The sequence below is a fragment of the Molothrus aeneus genome, chromosome 21, assembly GCF_037042795.1.
Source record: "Molothrus aeneus isolate 106 chromosome 21, BPBGC_Maene_1.0, whole genome shotgun sequence".
Classification (NCBI taxonomy): domain Eukaryota; kingdom Metazoa; phylum Chordata; class Aves; order Passeriformes; family Icteridae; genus Molothrus; species Molothrus aeneus.
In genome coordinates this window covers 5,578,497-5,597,021 of record NC_089666.1, presented here as the reverse complement: position 1 = coordinate 5,597,021, position 18,525 = coordinate 5,578,497, and the positions used below count along the sequence as shown (strand labels likewise).

Here is an 18,525-nt window from a genome sequence, read left to right as displayed (position 1 = left end):
TTTTTTAAATTTTATTTTTTATTCAATTTTTATTTTTAATTTTTTTTTAAGTTTTTTTATTTAATTTTTTAAATTTTATTTTTTATTTAATTTTTTTAAAAATTTTTCTAGTTTATAGCTTTTTATTTTATTTTTTAATTTTATTTTTAATTACTTTTTATTTTTAATTTTTCCTTTTTTAAAAGTTTTTAATTTTTTTTCATTTTATTTTTTATTTAATTTTTATTTTTAATTTTTATATTTTACAGCTTTTAATCTTTTTTATAATTTTATTTTTTATTTAAGTTTTATTTTTAATTTTTCAAGTTTTTAATTTTATTTTTCTAATTTTATTTTTCATTTAATTTTCATTTTTAATTATTCTATTTTCAAAGCTTTTTATTTTATTTTTTAATTTTATTTTTTGTATTTAATTTTTAGTTTTAATTTTTCTATTTTTAAAGCATTTTATTTTATTTTTTAAGATTATTTTTCATTTATTTTTTTTACATTATTCTATTTTTCAAGGTTTTTATTTTTTTTAAATTTTATTTTTTTATTTAATTTTTTAAAAAAATATTCTATTTTTAAAGTTTTTTTTTAATTTTTAAATTTTATTTTTATTTAATTTTTATTTTTAATTTTTCCATTTTTAAAGCTTTTTTTCTTTTTTATTTGGTGCTGCCTAGACCAACTCAAGCTGGTGTTTGTGGTGGTGTTTGAGGGTCTTCCATTACGGCACTACCTTTTACGGAACTTTTACGGCACTTTACAGTTTTTATTTTCTTGTTCCTTTATTTAAATTAATTTTGTTATTTTAATTTTATTTAATTTTTATTTTTAATTTTTCTATTTTTAAAGCATTTTTTTTATTTTATTTGGTGCTGCCCAAACCTGCTGTAGTGCATTTTTATATTTTGTAATACTTTGAAGTAATTTTGTTTTGTATCCCCATATTTTTCCCAAATGGTTTATCCCAAACTGTACCCCCCTCCCTTAACCTGTGTTTTCCCTTTCCAGGGATGAGATCATCCCCAAACCCCCACCCTGGCTCTCTATCAATCACTCAGCCTCCCATCCCCTCCATGCAGAAGTTTTGGTCCAAGTCATCGAGTGATGAGCCAGAGGCCAGGGGTCAGCCCCCCAAGCCTTGCCCCATACACTGTCCTATATGTCCATCCCCCAGTACCCATCCCTTAGGGTCACTTAATTGGTTGGTAGGATGTTATCTACTGTCGGTTTCCACCTCCCTTTAAATGTAAACTTGGCACATCTCCCTGGGGCTCTCGGCAGGAGCCCCCTGAGGTGCAGGAGCTCCTATGGGACTCCTAATAAAACCTTGGATTAACCCCTGCTAAGAGTCGGCCCTTTATCTTCTACCGCTGTCTCTGGTGTCTCTTCTGCTGCAAAGGCGACCAGGCCAGGTGCCCTCAGTACCCTCGGGGCACAGAGAGTGTCTGCCCCCAGCCCAGGTGCCCTCAGCACCCTCGGGGCACAGAGAGTGTCTCCCCCCAGCCCAGGTGCCCTCAGCACCCTCGGGGCACAGAGAGTGTCTCCCCCCAGCCCAGGTGCCCTCAGCACCCTCGGGGCACACACAGAGAGTGTCTCCCCCCAGCCCAGGTGCCCTCAGTACCCTCGGGGCACAGAGAGTGTCTCCCTGCCAGCCCAGGTGCCCTCAGCACCCTCGGGGCACACACAGAGGGTGTCTCCCCCCCAGCCTAGGTGCCCTCAGCACCCTCGGGGCACACACAGAGGGTGTCTCCCCCCAGCCCAGGTGCCCTCAGCACCCTCGGGGCACACACAGAGGGTGTCTCCCCCCAGCCCAGGTGCCCTCAGCACCCTCGGGGCACACACAGAGAGTGTCTCCCCCCAGCCCAGGTGCCCTCAGTACCCTCGGGGCACACACAGAGGGTGTCTCCCCCCAGCCCAGGTGCCCTCAGTACCCTCGGGGCACAGAGAGTGTCTCCCTGCTCTCGGCTGTGTCGGGGCTGCCCCCCCGGTTTCTGCTGACTCGGGACTGGCCGAGGGTTCCTGAGAGGCTCGCACAAACCCGCTCGGCCGCTGATTGTGGTGGTGTTTGAGGGTCCCCAGGACAAGGGAAGAGACGAGAATCTTGACTCCACCTTTCAGAAGACTGAAATATTATTTTATGATCTCTATTAAAAGAAAATGAGATATTAGAACTATACTAAAAGAGCAAGGAGACATCAGAAAGCTGGAAAGGAATGAATAATAAAAACCTGGGACTGCTCACAGCCCCGACACTGCTGGACCATGATTGGTCATCAAGTAGAAACAATGCACAGGAGACCAATTCAAGATGCCCCTGTTGCTAAACCATCTCCAGCCCACACTCCACAGCCAGCAGATTGTTATTGGTTCCATTTCTGTTCTGAGGCTTCTCAGGAGAAAAATCCCAGCAAAATGATTTCCATCAAGCACGTCAGTGCCAGGTGATGGCACAGGCAGCATTGGCTGGCCGAGGTCACTGTGTCATCCCTGCCAGCCCAGGTGTCACAGCAAGGAGGAGAGAGTTCACCCTGTGTTCACCCTGCAATACAGAGCAATACAGAGCAATACACATTAACACAAGATGATAACCTTTTTCTGTTTTCATTACATGTTGATTTATTGTTACAGGAAACCCAAACCAACAAAAGCACACAGAAAACAACACTCATCTACCATTAACATCCCCTCCAGATGACACACAAACTCACCATCCCTCTCATCACAACTGCTAAATTACACCCCAGCAATCGTTGGTCCTCGGGAACGTGGTTCCCGGTAGCCTCCAAAAGATCCTCCTGCCTGACCAAAACCCTGGTCCCTGGATGGTCTGCACCCAAACTTTGGTGATGAACGTTGCCTCACAGACCGACCGGGACTGAGGAAAAAAAAAAAAACCCGGCTGGGGATTTTTTATTCTAAATTTAAAAATGAGTTAAAAAACCTGAAAGCAAAAGTCACACACACAAGTTTAAATCCAGTCAGGTCCCTCACTCTGGGTTAGCCCAAGGAGGTTTTTGGTGTGGCAGCAGGAGAAGGGTGTAACACACCCCTTCAAATTATATTTTATTGCTAGTGACACTGATGAGGCTTTTTCCCCATAATGTGCATCAAGATGCTGTGGGAGAGCTTCTTTCCAAGCATGAAATTATATCCTTAAACAACTGTCGGCTCCATTTGCAAGCTGAAAAAAAAAAATCTGGATCATGTTTTCCTTCCAGTAGTAACCAATAACCAACAGACAGGGCCTTCACAAACACCTTACAGGAGTTACTTCTGACTGATCCTTTTGACTGGCCCATAAAAATAAGGCAAATTGATTGAACAGTGTTAAAGCTCATCAAATGCTAGCTAGGAAATACATTATTATTATTCATGAGCTGCAATTTATTTGAATGTTTTCCTTCAGTAGGACTGGAACCTGTGTGTTAGAATTTGTTGTTTAGCCAGAAAAAAGGCTTTTTTTCACAATGGGGAGTTTACATAATCCACAATAATTTTAAGGAATCCTGAATGCTGCAATTTGCTTTTTTTCCTCATTGCTCTCTTGGTCAGTTTTGTTTTGCTGCTCCATGTTCAGTGTTTGTTGCATATTTATCATCAGCTTCTTATCTTTCTTATCTTCCTCATCTTTCCTTCATTCTTGCAGCCTCCCAGAAAGCAATCAGACTGGAAAATCTCCAAACAGAGAAATCAATGTATGCTACAGCTTGATGCCTCTCTTTTCAGTCTTGCTTTCAGCTTCTGGAGATCAGAACTTTTACCAATTTTAAGCCCATAGTCTGTGATTTTCCAGGCCTCTTCATAACGCTGCTTTTCAAAGTTATATTGTGCAATTTTGTGAAAAGTTTGGGTTAAAGATTCCCTGCCAGGGCACTCAGAGATGGTGCCCAGGGCCAGGGGCTCGTCCAGCTGCAGGGCTTGCATGTAGTGCTGCACTGCTGCCTCCTCCCGAGCCAGGGCCAGCAGCAGGAAGCCCTGGCAGCAGTGATCCCCAGCCTGTGTTTTTGGGCTGTTACAGCCATGCCCTTGGATCACTTTTTCCATGTCTTTCAGAGCTTTTTCATATTTTTTCAGGTGCATCAGGCAGGCAGCTCTGTGCCTCAGGTACCTGGGGTTGGCCCTGCTGGCCAGCACAGCCAGGCTGTGGTAGCCCAGAGCCTGCTGGTGGTTGTGGCCTTTCATCAGCACCTTCCCTTCCTGGGCTGCTGCCTGTGGGGACAGAGTAATCCATGTTAGTTAATAAAGGTGTTGCCCTGATTTTTTAAGATTCTCGAAGCTTTCTGATGTTTACATTCTTGTAACAAACTTTCTCACACACCTTCTGTAAATAACTTGTTGTTTTGCATTCTTTTGTGGAAGAAAAGAAATTTGATAGATTGTTAGTTTGTCCAGTGTCATTGGAGAGGTGGCACTGTCACCCTTTAATCCACTGTCACTTTTAGAAAACTGTAAATGTTAGAGTTAAGAAATAAACTTCCCTTTTTTCACCTTGAGAGCAGTGCTATGTGCGCTCATGTTATTTCATGTCCTATAGTGACATAAAGGGGAAAAAATTAGTGGAAAAAAATCTAGTCTGGACTGGTCATACACACAGACACTAATTAGTTGTTTTATCAAATATTGGAATTACATCTAGCTGGAGAAATAATAATTTTTGCATACAGATAAGAGTTCAGCTGCTCCCTGCATGTGGCCTTTGGGAAGCATTTTTGTCATCAGCCTCATTGCAGGTGACCTGGAAGGGCAGGAAAATCCTCAGAGTGCATTCCAGGGAAACTGGAGTCCAACTTGTCATTAAAATCTTGATTTTGGCTTTCAGACTGAAATAATTTAGGTGCCACCTGGAAAGGGCCATGAGTGGATCCCTGGATTGTGTCCCTGTGTCCCTTTTTTCCATCTATTCAATCTTATGATATGACCAAGGCAAATCTTATGATATGACCAGGATATAAAATTCTTGGCCCACTGGGAACTTGCTGCTATCTCAGGAGCTTCTAAAGTCCTTTTTTTCTGCACAGAAATTCTTCTGAATTTGTTTAAATTTCTTAGGAATTATGAACAAAAAGGTGCCTGGACCAACATCCCCAGGTGCTGTCCCACAAATGCAAGAGCTAAAAATGAAATTTTTGTCTCTACTGGAGCTTACCTAAGATTAATTAAAAAAAAAAAGGCCAACTGGTGGCTTTGCTAATTGTTAATCTTGAGTGCAATTTGAACTCCCTGCCCTCATCTGAAGGGAAAAACAACAACAAGAAAATAGAGAAGGCTGAAAGAGCCACATAATTTTTAGGTTCATGGAGGTCAATGAAGAAAAGTCCATTAAAAGTATTTGCCTCAAATGGATTTCTCATTATTCCCTTTTATTGGTAATAAATAAAGCTTTTAATGCGCTGCAGCAGAGTGAATATTCAGGTTATAAAGGCTGCCATCAGCAGCTGAGGGCTTGCAAAAGGCTGGGCCAAACAAGCTGAGGCTCAAGCAAAGGATAAATATTTGCATCCTCCTCATTTCAGGGGTAACTCCTGCTTGTGGATGCAGAAATCCAGTTAGCCCAGCCACTGGTTTAGTAGCCACACCTGACAGCCAGGTCAGGTCCTCCAGTTTCTTTGTGTGCCCCTTTTATTTTGGCTGACTGGGGTTAGGATTAATTTCTGTCTGCCAGGACTGAGAACAGGTTCTGCAGGAAAGGAATCAATAGTGCAGGGCAAGTCCCAGCACCTCATCTGAGAGCAGTGGCATGAAATAATTTTGTTTATTCTCATGGTTTAGGAGGAATTCTGCCCCAGTTATTTCATTATAATGCACATTATATATATATATGTATATATATCAACAGATATATATATAGCAATATATATCTCTATATAATATATATTGCTAAATAAATATTATATACATATATAAAATATAAAAAAAATATAAAATATATATCTATTGCTATTTTTCTTGACATAATCATATTTATTAAGGAGTGTCTCAGCTTTCACGCAGAGAAATAGCAATAAGACTTCTCCCCAAATAGTGTCAACCCCTGGCTTTAACAATTCTGGCCATAAATTTTCAGGCAGCCTGTCCAAACACATCTCAGATGTCTGTGTACATTTAAAGAGCAGCACATTTGCTTTGTCCTTTGAAATGTTTTTAAAACAACTCCTCAACCCAAGTGTCCTCTCAGTGGCAGGAATTTAACAAGGGATCGAGGTGGAATTGCAGCTGCCTGAGGAGCATCTTGGCAAGAGAAGGTGTTTTTTGTTCCCCCCTAGAAATTCCAGAGTTCTGGATCACATTGTTCTAAGGAACTCAGTGCAGTTCCTTAAGATAGCTTGTGTTTGTGTAGTTAAATTGTCATTTTCAGCCTCTAAGGTGAATTTGTTGTCTCAGAGGCAGAAGAAAACACAATGGTTGTTGTTGTGCTGAATGCTGAATCTGATGCTGGAGGTTTCAGTGCTCTAACCCGGGGCATTTGGGGTTATTGCACCACAATATTGCATTTATTCACTTGAGCAATATTGCAATGTGGCATTTCTTCCCATTTCCCTGAGAGTCCCCACATCAAGCCACGAGATTCTGCCTTTCCTGCCACACACACTTGGAGGAAAAATCCCATCTGAAAAGAAAGGATTCCCTTTCACCCTTGCAGATGGAGCAAGGTTGGACAGTTGGATTCTGGATTCTCTTTTGGCTCTGCCCGATTTAAGGGACCTGAGCTGGGATGTTTTTGGAGTGTAACAGGGAAGGATTAATCAGCAGCTTGCATGTTATCTCCTAACAGAGATAAAGATGAAAACCAGGCTCAGGGAGAGAAGGCAAGGGAAGCCAGAAGGATGGCACAGCTGAGTTCAGCTGCTCCCTGCATGTGGCCTTTGGGAAGCATTTTTGTCATCAGCCTCATTGCAGGTGACCTGGAAGGGCAGGAAAATCCTCAGAGTGCATTCCAGGGAAACTGGAGTCCAAGTTGTCACTAAAAGTTTGATTTTGGCTTTCAGACTGAAATAATTCATGTGCCACCTGGAAAGGGCCATGAGTGGATCCCTGGATTAGGTCTCTGTGTCCCTTTTTTCCATCTATTCACCTCACTGGGTGTAAAAGACTGAACATACACATATTTTTGTAGCATTTTTTGGTTCCTGCCTCTAGGGACTAATCTTATGATATGACCAAGGCTTAATTCCTTAGAAAGAAAAAGAGTGAGGAGTTTATGGGGCATGGAATTTATGGCCAAGGGTCATTCCCTGAGCAGCAAATCCCAACAGGTGGAATGATAAACTCTGAGCTTCAGGAGAGGGTTAGGTGTTTCCAGGAGAGTTTGGAGCAAGTTTTTCCTTCTCCACCTGCACATGCCATGAAGGCCATGTGGAATGGCAACTTCACCTAATTCTGGCACAGACCATGTAGTTTTGGAGACTTTTTTTGTAGGTATCTGGATCTCCACAGCAGCTGCAGCCCCAAGGATCTGTGTGAGGGGTTCAGAATCAGTCGTGCATTTACCCCTGACTTAGGAAAGCCAAGGGTTGAAGCTGCACGAGCAGCAAAGCAAACTCCCTTCCTCTGACCTTTTGCAGCTTAATAAATCTTTCAGATTCCTATTCCCATGGGGCTCTCCCAGTTGTTTACAAATTTCTCAGCATGGGACCACTTTCACTATAAATAATGGGAGAATTTTATGGCTTTGTTTTCTATGAAACGGGAAAGAGTACATCAAGGAGCTCTGTCCTTCCTCCACCCTTTCCTATTCAGCTTATGGAGAACTATTTTTAGCTCTTCAGACCTGGCTCCAGGATAATGATGACACGTTTTAAAAATGCCTGTAATTCCAAATTCTCAAAAAACAATGTGGCAGAAATGCTTTTGTGCTGGAGTGCTGAGACTGGGTGTGAACTCTGAACTCTTCTTTTCCTACCTGGGAAATTCAGGAACAGAGCAAACTCCCTCTCCCAGGGTAGGAACTCTGGCAAAGCCAGGCCATCATTGGGAATTTTAGCATTAATTCTGTATGAAAGCTTTTAAAACTTTGCTTTTATTGAGATCTTCCTTTCACAAACCAGAATAAGCTGACAGGCAAAAGGAAGTGCTGCTGGGAAATTCTTTGAGACACTGGGCAGGTGGATGAAATAATTCCTTCCACACCCCAGAGAGCACACACTCATCCCCTGGTCACAAAATACATCTAAAGACTCCCAGGTGCTTGAGTTCAAACAGTTATAAGCATGAGATGAAAGGGAGCAATGTTTTCTTTTTAAACTCCCAACCCTGGTATTGGGCTCCAGTTTTGGAATCAGCCTGGTCACACCTCTTGTCTCAATCTCTCATGATAAATAAGCCACAGTGAGGGGTTTTATTTCAAACACAGCTGCCAAAAAGAGACAGAAGTAAGTTTCTCTCCCATTTTAAAGGCTTCACTCACGTGTGGCACCAGTGGGTTCTCACTTGTCAGTGCAGTATAAGCGATACAAATGTTAGTTTGATTTTTTTCTTTTCATTTTTCTTTTCTTCCTGACAAGTTCTTTTCTTCCTCCTGTGTTGCCTCAGAAGGGAAGCAGCATGGATGGACTGGGCTGTGAGACCCCCACAGAAGGAGTGATGTGGCAGCAGGGGAAATTCAGCTCTAAAATGTGTCTTCATTTACAGACACCTCCTTAGGGCCTCCCTAGTCACAGTCTCAATTGTTCCTTTATCAGCTTTCTAAAGTGGAAGATTGCAAATTGCCTCTGAAATCTTCCAACTCTTCCCCCTAAGACTGAACTTTTTACATTATTTAGAAGAGAGGGGCTCTTTTCTCTGTAATGGGTCATGTCTGGGGGCTGGTAAATTAATACTTGTTTACTTATATCCTCCTGCTGTTCTGTTAAAATACATTCCAAGGGCTCCCCTTGCTGCATTAAGGATATCAGCATGTTATTTGTTTTATAACCTGGGAGAGAGCATAACAATATAGCTTCTCACCAGGGTGCACACCAGCAACAAATTGAATAAAAGGAAGCAAACTCATTCTCAGAATCCAGAGCTTCTGGGTAATCAGAATTGCAGATGCTTGGCTGAGTGTTAAAACTCTTCACCATCAATCTGACCTTCTCTTGTCTTATTATTGGAGATACTTTCTGGGTGTACTTTGGGGGAGAAACAAGAAAAAATGCTGAATAATAAATACTTGGGGGGGATCAGAGCTTTGTGGCATTGTTGTGTCAGTTTTAGCTAAGAAAACCAGCCTCAAAACCTTTATTTTGTAAAAATGAGATCATATTAGAAATCCTGAATGTTGCACAAATGAAGGGTGGAAGTATTTAATGTCACTGAATTGAAATACTCAGCTCTTTTCATCGTGAAAATGAACAAAACATGAATCCCCCTTCACCAGGAGCCATCCATGAGCCCCGTGTATCCCCCAGAGTACAACAATTAGCAATGATCTGTTAAATCTCTACCTGCTGCCCTCACACCCCCTGAATTTCAGTGTGGGCATCACCAGCTCTTGTGCTAGGGAGACCGAAAAGGAATCCCAAGTGCTCAGATGTGGCAGTGATGGATTACTAGAGACTGATCAGGGTCACTGCAGTGGAAGAAGTTTGGCTCCAACTCCCTGGCTGAAAAACCAATTTGTGCCCTATCCATCTGCTGAAACTCTCCCCACGCACTTCTCAAGGCAGGGAGAAATTCCTGCAAAATCCCAGTTTTGCTTCCCAATTATTTCCCCACGGAATCCACAGATGTGGGATCCAAATAAAAGGGCTGTACCTGAGCAAGGTGCTGCTGTTTCTCGGTGTCTACAAAGTTCAGGAGAAAGGCCAAGTCCTTCTCATCTCTCCTGGCCAGGACACTGAGAGGGGCAGCTGCTCCTGCCACGTTCCTGCCCTGCAGCTGCAGCACAGCCAAGCGAGCCCTGGCTGTGTCCTCAGCAGGACAGTGGCCAAAGGCTTCCTGCAGGTGCTTGAGGGCCTCTTGGTGCCTTCCTGTTGGGGAACACCAGCACAAACTCCATAACCCATCCCATGGGGAGAAAGGTACCGAGAAACCACAGCGAGGCAGGGGTCAGGCAGCCAGTCCACATCCAAAGGTGTTAATTATGTCAGAGTTCAGGGCATCTCTCTGGCTGTCCTGGATTGCCAGGACCTCTGCCAGGGGGCACAGAGCCCAAGATGCCTGTGGTTTTGATTATGACCCATGGAGCAAGTTACCAACCTTAGATGAGGATCTGCAAGCCACAAAAGTATAAGTAGAATAATAATCAGTTTGTCACGGGGTGAAAAATAGATTTTTTTGGGTTTTTGGAATGGGGGTTCAGGGGGCAAGATGGAGGAATCTGGGCATGTCCAGCCTTTCTCCTTCTTGGCCTCCATCTTCTGCTGTGATGGTGGCACTTTTGGGTTGGTTTAGAGTAGAAGCTCACTGTCTAACATAGGTGATGGGTATTGGGAAGGAATTGTAAATATTGTACACGTAGTTTTTAGTATAAAAGATAACACTGCCCTGCGGGCTGCCAGCGTACCTCTGTCTGACCTGCTGAGTGGAGCTTGGCAGGTCAGGAGAAAGAATTTTATAGATAAGAAGCAATAAACAACCTTGAGACCAAGAACTGAAGAGTTCTGACTCCTTCTTCGACTGCCAGGCTGGGAAAAGAGACTTTCTAACACATCTTGGGGTCACTTTGACCAGTTAAAGTCCCAAGAATACCCTGTCCCAGAGTGTTTTCAAACTTCTCTTGAGAAGTACCATCCAGCACCATCTACCATTACCCAGCACCATCCAGCATTATTCAGCACCGTCCAGCACCACCTAGAACCATCCAGCAACACCCTTGACATTTAATATTTACATCTATCCATTTTCTGCTCCCTCACGAGGCCTGACCAGCTGTGCTGAAGGACTGGAACTCACCATTTGCCATCAGAACATCAGTGTAGAAGATGTGATGTTGTGCAGCCCTGCAGATCTTGGTCAGTGCTTTTGCCATCGTGAGTAGGTCCCCAAGGGTTTCTTCTCCTGGGACATCTTTGGTGGCCATGAGCTCGCTGAGAGTGGCCCTGCCATGCTGGAGGAGCCACCCAGTGACCAACCCTTGGGCTTCAGGCTTCAAGGACAGGATTGCTGGGATCACTGCTCCTGCCTCCACCTTCAGTGCTGAGATCAGATCTTGCACTGCCTCCTGTGGAAAAACAGCACCAACGAAAGAAGTGGAAGCAATAATTAAGTATTGATCATTTGTTCTTTTAGCTGCTTTCTGTTCTCTGCTGAACCATGGAGAAACTCTGCTCTTCCCTGTCCTTGTGCTGCAGCTTTTCCATTTGCAAAGCTGATAGGAGGTCATAAAGGCAGGTTTGAATCAGTGTTTGCAAAGTGCTTTAAACTCCTTGGGTTATCACAGAAAATCATGACCAAGGTTTACCCCTCCTTTCCCTAGGCTTGGAAAGAAAATCAGCAAAGCCAGATGAGCTGTTCATACACCCAGCCAAAGCCAGAGCCTTTCACTGCCCAAATTCTGTGAGAAACTCCTGATTCCAGCGATTCCACAACAAATTCTGTGATGTTTTACACTCATTTTGTTCAGTACCCTCAGAAAAACCAGCAAAGCCCCACAGTACCTTCTGCTGCCTCAGAGCGAGGTGAACAAACCCTCGGCCACTCAGAGCTTGCACATTCCTGGGATCCTCCTTCAGGACAGCATTAAAATCAAAAATTGCAGTTTTCATCTGCCCAAGGCGCCCATAGCATCGTGCCCTGGTGAGAAGGCAATCCTCAGCATAACCACCTGGAGGACAGGGATGCAGCCATGGTTACTGCAAGGATACCCACAGGAAGCTCCAAAAAAGCTCCACTTGGCCTGAGGATACCTCAGGATGAAGTACAATGAGAGTTTGCTTAAGTGGAAGTTTCCTTTATTGTTGTTGCAAGTGGAATTCCTGCTACGTGTTGAAAGGAAAGAAGAATCTGTGTCAGGCTGGAGTGGGAGCAGCAGGAATGAGAGGAGAAAGCCCTAAGAGGGAGATCTGGGACTGCGTGAGAGTGGAGGCACGAAGCCATTTGGCTGTTTTAATAAAGTGGGGTCAGAATCACAGAATAGTTTGGGTTGGAAGGGACCTTAAAGAGTCCCCAGCCCCCTCCCACGGGCAGGGAAGGTACACATTGTTTTGGATAAATGAGTTATCCAGATGGGACTGACTAATTCCCTGCCAGAATTAATATGCACTGGGATTTGTGATACTGAGCTGCTTTTTCTTTTTTTTCTTTTTTTTTTTCTTCTGCTTTCACACAAGTGCTGCCCAAATAAACACATAGAGTTGTCAGAGAAAATCCTGGTCCCTCCATTCCCTGCCTGCAGAGCATTTCTCTGCCTGCCATCCACATATCCCTTCCTTCCAAGGCAATTTCGATAAGGATCTTAATATGCTCAGGGTTGCAATCAATGACTGTGGCATCCAATATTGGATGATAAATCATCAGTGCCACTGGAAATATGTTTTCATAGGGAGGTCAGCAAATGCAGCTGCCTGCAGGGATCAGCCAGCAGACAGGCTCCAAGCAATTCCTCTGCAGTAATGAGGCTTTTTCTCCCTCCTGGTTTGCTCCAAAACTTCTGTACCAAAGGTTATTATCACTCTGGAGCTCTACCAGTTGGCTCCTCTAAAGACAATATCTATTTCTTAACAAGCATCTGTTCTAGCAGGTGGGGAGCTGATAAGCTGGAATGCACGGGCTGTGAAATGGAACCATCTCCAAGCAATTAACAGGGTTTTTATTCCATTTCCACCAGCCAGCCTCTCTTCTCTTCAGTGCTGCTGTCATAACATTTGCTCAGAGTGAAAGGCAGATTTCCATACAAACATGGTTTTACTTGGAACACGCCAGAAGAATTTCCATGTCAGCCTGGTCTCTCTCCTGAGGGAAAGCTGGGATGGTGAAATGTGTGAGGGGCTGCTTTCACTCCTTTGCACTGGGTGAAGAAGAGGGGGTGATGTCCCCATAGAATTGAGGTGAACCCATTTAAATTCCTTGAAATTTAAAATTTAAAATTTTTGAAATTTAAAATTTTTGAAATTTAAAATTTAAAATTCCTGGCCCAGGTGAACCTGCTGTGTCAGCCCTCACCGGGGAGGTGACACAGGACATCTGGACATCCTGTCCCACCCACATAATTTCCCTTAGGAGCAAATCCCCACGGGCATCCTGGCATCCTACCTGCAGCAAGGATGGCAAAGGACAGGTGGGCAATGGCCTCTTTGATGGCAGCAGCCTCCTGTTTGCCCTTCAGGATGGCCAGGGCTCGCCAGCGGCAGTGCCTCTGCAGCAGCTTTCTGTCCTCGTCCTGGAAAATGTCCAGCACTGGCAGGAGGCAGGAGGAATCTCCAATTCTGATCAGTCTCCTCAGCAGCTTAAGGATGGGAGAGGAAAAGGCAGCAGAGAAAAAGTTGAATGGGATTTGAGGCTGTGTGTGAGAGATTTGTGTCCTTCCCCAGCTTCCCCACCTCTCCCTGGAGCTTCAGCCAGCCCAGGATCACAAATCTCCCTGATTTATCCCCTCAGCTGGCCCTGCTGTGAATGCAGGTTGGAGAAAACAGGAATTCTTATCTTTCCTCACCACCACTGCAGCTGTGGAAATAATCCTGGGCAAATACCTGGTGCTGCCTGCTTTGTTTTGGGCAGCATCCACATTGGCACAGTGGAGTGTTTTTATAAATACAGGACGACTGCCCAAAAAAGAGAATGTTCCTGTGGAACACAAGGATTCCAGTGACCCTTTTGACTGCAAAATCAAAACCACTGGATTAATGGAAAATTAGGGAAGTGCTGTAAGTTATTTTTAGTATTGTTATTGGTAATCTGGGAAAAGCACTCATAAAGTACTGTCCTTCTGGAAAAGAATCCTGTCTGACCTTTGGTATCTTTGCCTCAACAAGCACTTTTTAAACATAATTTCCAATGAAAATGAATCAAAAGATGGTTTTTACAGTGCTCAGCAGGGACTGGATATTCAAATCTGAGCCAGAGAAGTGGACAAGAACAAAGTTATCCTGATGTACCAGACACATCCCTTGAACTCATAACTTTCTCTGTTTTATTGATAGATAAAAGTGATTGGCATCTGACAGCAGGCGGGCTAAAAATATTTTGAAGAGAAATTTTCAGATGTTCCATGCAGAAATTGCAGCAGAAGCTGCAGATGGAAATCCAACTTCCAAAGAGAGCACTGTAATAAAGCCACATCCTTCATTAACCGCCATCCTAAAAGCAGCAAATTACAGCAAACTTTTATTTTTCATAGGCAGTAGTGAAGTGCTGACAATAAAACCTTTCTCCGTATGGGTTAGCAGAATTTATGTGGCATTTTAAAAAGAATACAATAGTTCCCTCTGATGGCAGACCCTGGGAATTCAGCTTTGTAATCCTGGGTAGGAGAACCAACTTTGCTGGAATGGCTTTTAGGGTTTCCAGCACAATTTATCAGCACTGGAGAAAGAAAACTGCAGACTGATATGGGAGTTTCTGAATTTGTGTCTTTCTTCTCCAAGGCTTTGTTAGGATAATTGGGGAGGTGCCTTCTTTTCTCTAAGGGAACATTCCCAATCCCATAATGTTGTCCCTAGGGACTGCCTGGTTAAAGTGCTGAGAAATGCCATTAAAAATCACGTGGGGAATGAGCTGGATTTAACTGGGAGTCCTTGTGTGGCCTTTTTGGACACAAATTCCTGTGATTCTATGATTTGATGGCAACATCAGCCCTCTATTTACACCTTTATGTTCTGCTAGAGGTCCTGTATGTGGGCTCCAAGATTCACTATGTCACAGCTCTCTCCCTGCTGCCATTCAGGGAGCTCCTAACAGCAAAGTTTAGTTATAAAGGGGAAATGCACCCAAACCACTGAACACAGGGATTAATCTGTAATTTCACTGCTGTCTGGGGCAAATTTGGCAAATCAGCTGTTGAGGAGGGAATGACCCTGAGGATGAGGCTTTCCAAGTGCTCCTTACCTGGTTGCCATCGTACACAGAGCCTCTCTTGAGCTGCAGCAGGGCCAGCCTGGCCAGCACAGGAGCCCTCTGGGGGTTTCTGGAGAGGGCCAGTGACAGCATCTCGTGGGCTTCTTCCCCACGGCCCATCTGGTACAGGGCATCAGCACACAGGATCCGGGATGCCTCGTCAGAGCTGTCCAGCTCCACCAAGAGAGAAGCCAGCTGGAAAACCCCAGGGGCATCTCTGGAGTGGGAAAAAAAAAAAAGAAAAGCCAACAAAACAAAACACCTTCAAGGTTAGGGATGTGCACAGCCCTGTTTGCTTTTTCTGAAAGGAAAATGAGCTGCCTCCTGGGTACCTCTTCTTCTGGAGCATCATCTGTCCTTCCTCCTGGAGGACCTTCAGCAGCAATCCCCTCTGGTTCCATGGCACATAGGACTTGATGGTGAAGATGGTTTCATCCAGCTTCAACTGGCAAGCTGTGATATAATCCAGGGCTGTCAAGTAATTGCTGCCACCAGAAATACGGATCAGCCCACGCCCACACAGGGCTTTGATGCAGCTGCTGGGATGTGGGGACTCATGCTCGATGACCCTCTGGAAGTCCTGCAGGGCTCCGTGGTGGTTCTGGGCGTGGAGGGAGCAGAAGCCTCGCAGTGCCAGCAGGGTGTTGTGGTACGTGCTCTGCTCTGCTGCCAGCAGCTGCTCACACATGTCCAGGGCAGCCCTGGGGTGTCCCTGCAGGAGGTGACAGTCTGCCAGCCGGACCCTGAGCTCCCGGCTGGACCCTGGGCAGATGTGCAGGAGCAGCTGGATTGTCTGGATGACAGGAGGGAGCAGCTCAGTGCCACAGGTGCCCCTGAGCTCAGCCCGAGCACGCACAGCCTCCCTGTAGGATGCAAACCTCCCCTCCAGGGCAGCTCTGGCCTGCTCCTCGATCTTCTCAGCATCACAGGGTGAGAAAAGCTCTTCAAAGCCTTTCATTGCCTGGGCAGGGTCTGCTGCAAAAGCTGCTGCTAAATCCTGCATCATTTCCTGCGTGCATCCTCCCAGGAAGAAATACCCAGCAGCTCGTTCCAGGAGCAGAGCCAGAACGTCCTCACCTCCGAGATTCGCAGCTGAGAATCCCTCAAGGGCCTTGGTGCAAACAGCCACACACTCCTGAAACTCTCCTGTTTTTCGGAGGTGGGCTGCCCGTGCCCTGCACACCCAGGCGTGCCCCGGTGCCACTGCAGCCAGGAATCTGTAGCACTCACCCAACCACTGCTCCGAGGATCTGCAGCCTGGGCTTTTCTCCTGGCACGTGGAAAGATGATCAGAGAAAGCTTGGATGACCTGGGGCAGGTGCTCCCTTTGCCTGCTGCACACGTAGGCTGCTGCCTCAGTTTGGTGCAGCACAAAGGCTTGGACATAATCCAGGATTCCCTTCCCAACCTGTGTCCCTGAGAGCACCCGTGCCAGCGCCCTCAGCAGCAGCAGCTCCATGGAACCCCTTGGGTTGCCCTCCAGCAGGAGATTGCATTTCCTCACCACCTCCTCCGAGCACCCTCGCCTCAGCAGGGCCTCCAGCTCGTACACTGAGGCCACCACGTTGTTGGGGATGAGGGTGGAGAGGAAAATCGCAGCTATTCCCACGCTGAGGGACACCACGGCCAAGTTCCTGCTCTGGATTTTGGGGATCTGAGCCTTGCCTTGGCACCAGGCCTCCAAGGTGGCCACCACTCTCTCCCAGAGCCCGTGGGCCATGGAGTTCACTCTCTGCACTGCTGTGGGGGCGCAGCAGCTGAAGGCAGCCAGGTAAAAAGCCGCGGCTGCTGGAAATTCCTGCAGGGAGAGGTGCTCGTCCCCTTCCCCACAGAGCAGGGCGGCGAGCTCCTCAGGGGACATGGCCGGGCCTTGGGCCTTCACCGAGCAGCGTCACGGGCAGGACATGGCCGGGGCCTGGAAAACAGAAACAAGGGGCTGTGGAACAGGGTTTGGGCAGAAAATCAGAAATGCGGGGATGTGGAGCAGGGTTTGAGCAGAAAAACAGAAACCAGGGGCTGTGGAGCAGAAAATCAGCAGTGAGGGGCTCTGGAGCAGGGTTTGAGGCAAAAATCAGCCGTGAGGGGCTGTGGAGTCAGAGAATCAGCAGTGAAGGGCTGTGAAGCAGGGTTTGAGCAGAAAATCAGAAATGAGGGGCTGTGGAACAGGGTTTAAGCAGAAAATCAGAAACCAGGGTCTGTGGAACAGGGCTGGAGCAGGAAATCAGCAGTGAGGGGGTGAGGAGCAGGGTTTGGGCAGAAAATCAGCATTGAGGGGCTGTGGAGCAGAATTTTGGCTGAAAAATCATCAGAGAGGGGCTGTGGAGCTGGGTTTTAGCAGAAAATCAACCATGAGGGGCTGTGGAGTAGAATTGTAGCAGAAAATCAGCAGTGAAGGGCTATGGAGCAGAGGTTTGATAGAAAATCAGTAATGGTGGGCTGTGGAGCAGAGTTTCAACAGAAAATAATCAATGAGGGGCTGTGATGCAGAGTTTTAGCAGAAAAACAGCAACGAGGTGCTGTGGAGCTGAGTTTTGACAGAAAATCATCAGTGAGGGGCTGTGGAGCACAGGTTTGAGAGCAAATCAGCAATGGAGGACCATGGAGCAGAATTTTAGCAGAAAATCAGCCATGAGGGGCTCTGGAACACAAGTTTTTCCATTTGCAGGGAGCAGTTTTTCAAATGCCAGATGCCAGCAAACCCAGGCACTGTGAAAAGCCAGGGTTTGGTCACTGCCAGGTTTCTGAGGGAGTAAAGCCATGATGAGAAACATACAGAGGTTCACAGAGAAAGCACCCACCCCCTTGGTCAGTGTTCCCTGTCCATGAACGAGGCTGGGACAACCATTTGATAAATTTTTAATCATCAATGTCACCGCTGGTGGGGACACGGAGGACACAGAGCCACCACACCTTGATGCTTCACCCACCCCTTACCTTTTCTCTTGGCCTGGAGGAAGGAGGATAAAATCGGTATTTTTCCACCCAGCAGACAGGACGAGGCTCCTGCCCCTCATCCCGCACACCTGAGCCCGACACTGCCGATACCTGAGAGGGGACGAGACGGGGCTGGGACGGGGGGGATGGAGGAAAGGAAGGAGAAAAGGAGGGAGGGAGAACAGGGCAGGAGCGGGCGCTGTGTTGCCTGGAGACCGCAAACACTGCCCGGTCCCGGTGTCCCACGGGGCGGGGACGGGCACGGGAACCGTGCCTGAGCTTCTCCCTCCTTATCCCGAGGGACCGGCAGGGATGCTCAGGGCATGGCCTGGGCATGATCCTCCTCATCTGACAGAAATGATCCCACTCACCTCGGGGAAAAAATCTCCACTGCTTTGGGGAAAGGATCCCACTCACCTCGGGGAAAGGATTTCACTCGGGGAAAAGGATCTTCCTCACTTTTGGGATAGGATCCTCCTCACTTTGGGGAAAGGACCCTCCATCACTTTGGGGATGGGATCCTCCTCACCTCAGGGAAAGGATTCCACTCACTTTAGGGAAAGGATTCTCTTCACCTTGGGGAAAGGATCTCCATCACTTTGGGGAAAGGATCCCCCTCACCTTGGGGAA

At 46.0% G+C, this 18,525-nt stretch overlaps 2 protein-coding genes across 2 annotated transcripts; both read right to left on the bottom strand.

Annotated features, from left to right (window-relative positions):
* Positions 1-2,974: 2,974 nt before the first annotated feature.
* Positions 2,975-16,037, bottom strand: LOC136565416 (tetratricopeptide repeat protein 34-like). The gene is made up of 7 exons (XM_066563990.1): positions 15,294-16,037; positions 14,953-15,178; positions 13,162-13,354; positions 11,568-11,734; positions 10,864-11,131; positions 9,724-9,938; positions 2,975-4,200 (listed from the first exon to the last, which is right to left on the bottom strand). Exons 1-7 carry the CDS (start codon positions 15,965-15,967, stop codon positions 3,682-3,684), a joined length of 2,262 nt encoding a protein of 753 aa, XP_066420087.1. The 5' UTR covers positions 15,968-16,037; the 3' UTR covers positions 2,975-3,681.
* Positions 16,038-16,064: 27 nt separating this feature from the next.
* On the bottom strand, positions 16,065-18,006 carry LOC136565576 (uncharacterized). The gene is made up of 3 exons (XM_066564230.1): positions 17,896-18,006; positions 16,192-16,876; positions 16,065-16,072 (listed from the first exon to the last, which is right to left on the bottom strand). Exons 2-3 carry the CDS (start codon positions 16,820-16,822, stop codon positions 16,065-16,067), a joined length of 639 nt encoding a protein of 212 aa, XP_066420327.1. The 5' UTR covers positions 16,823-16,876; positions 17,896-18,006.
* Positions 18,007-18,525: the final 519 nt, after the last annotated feature.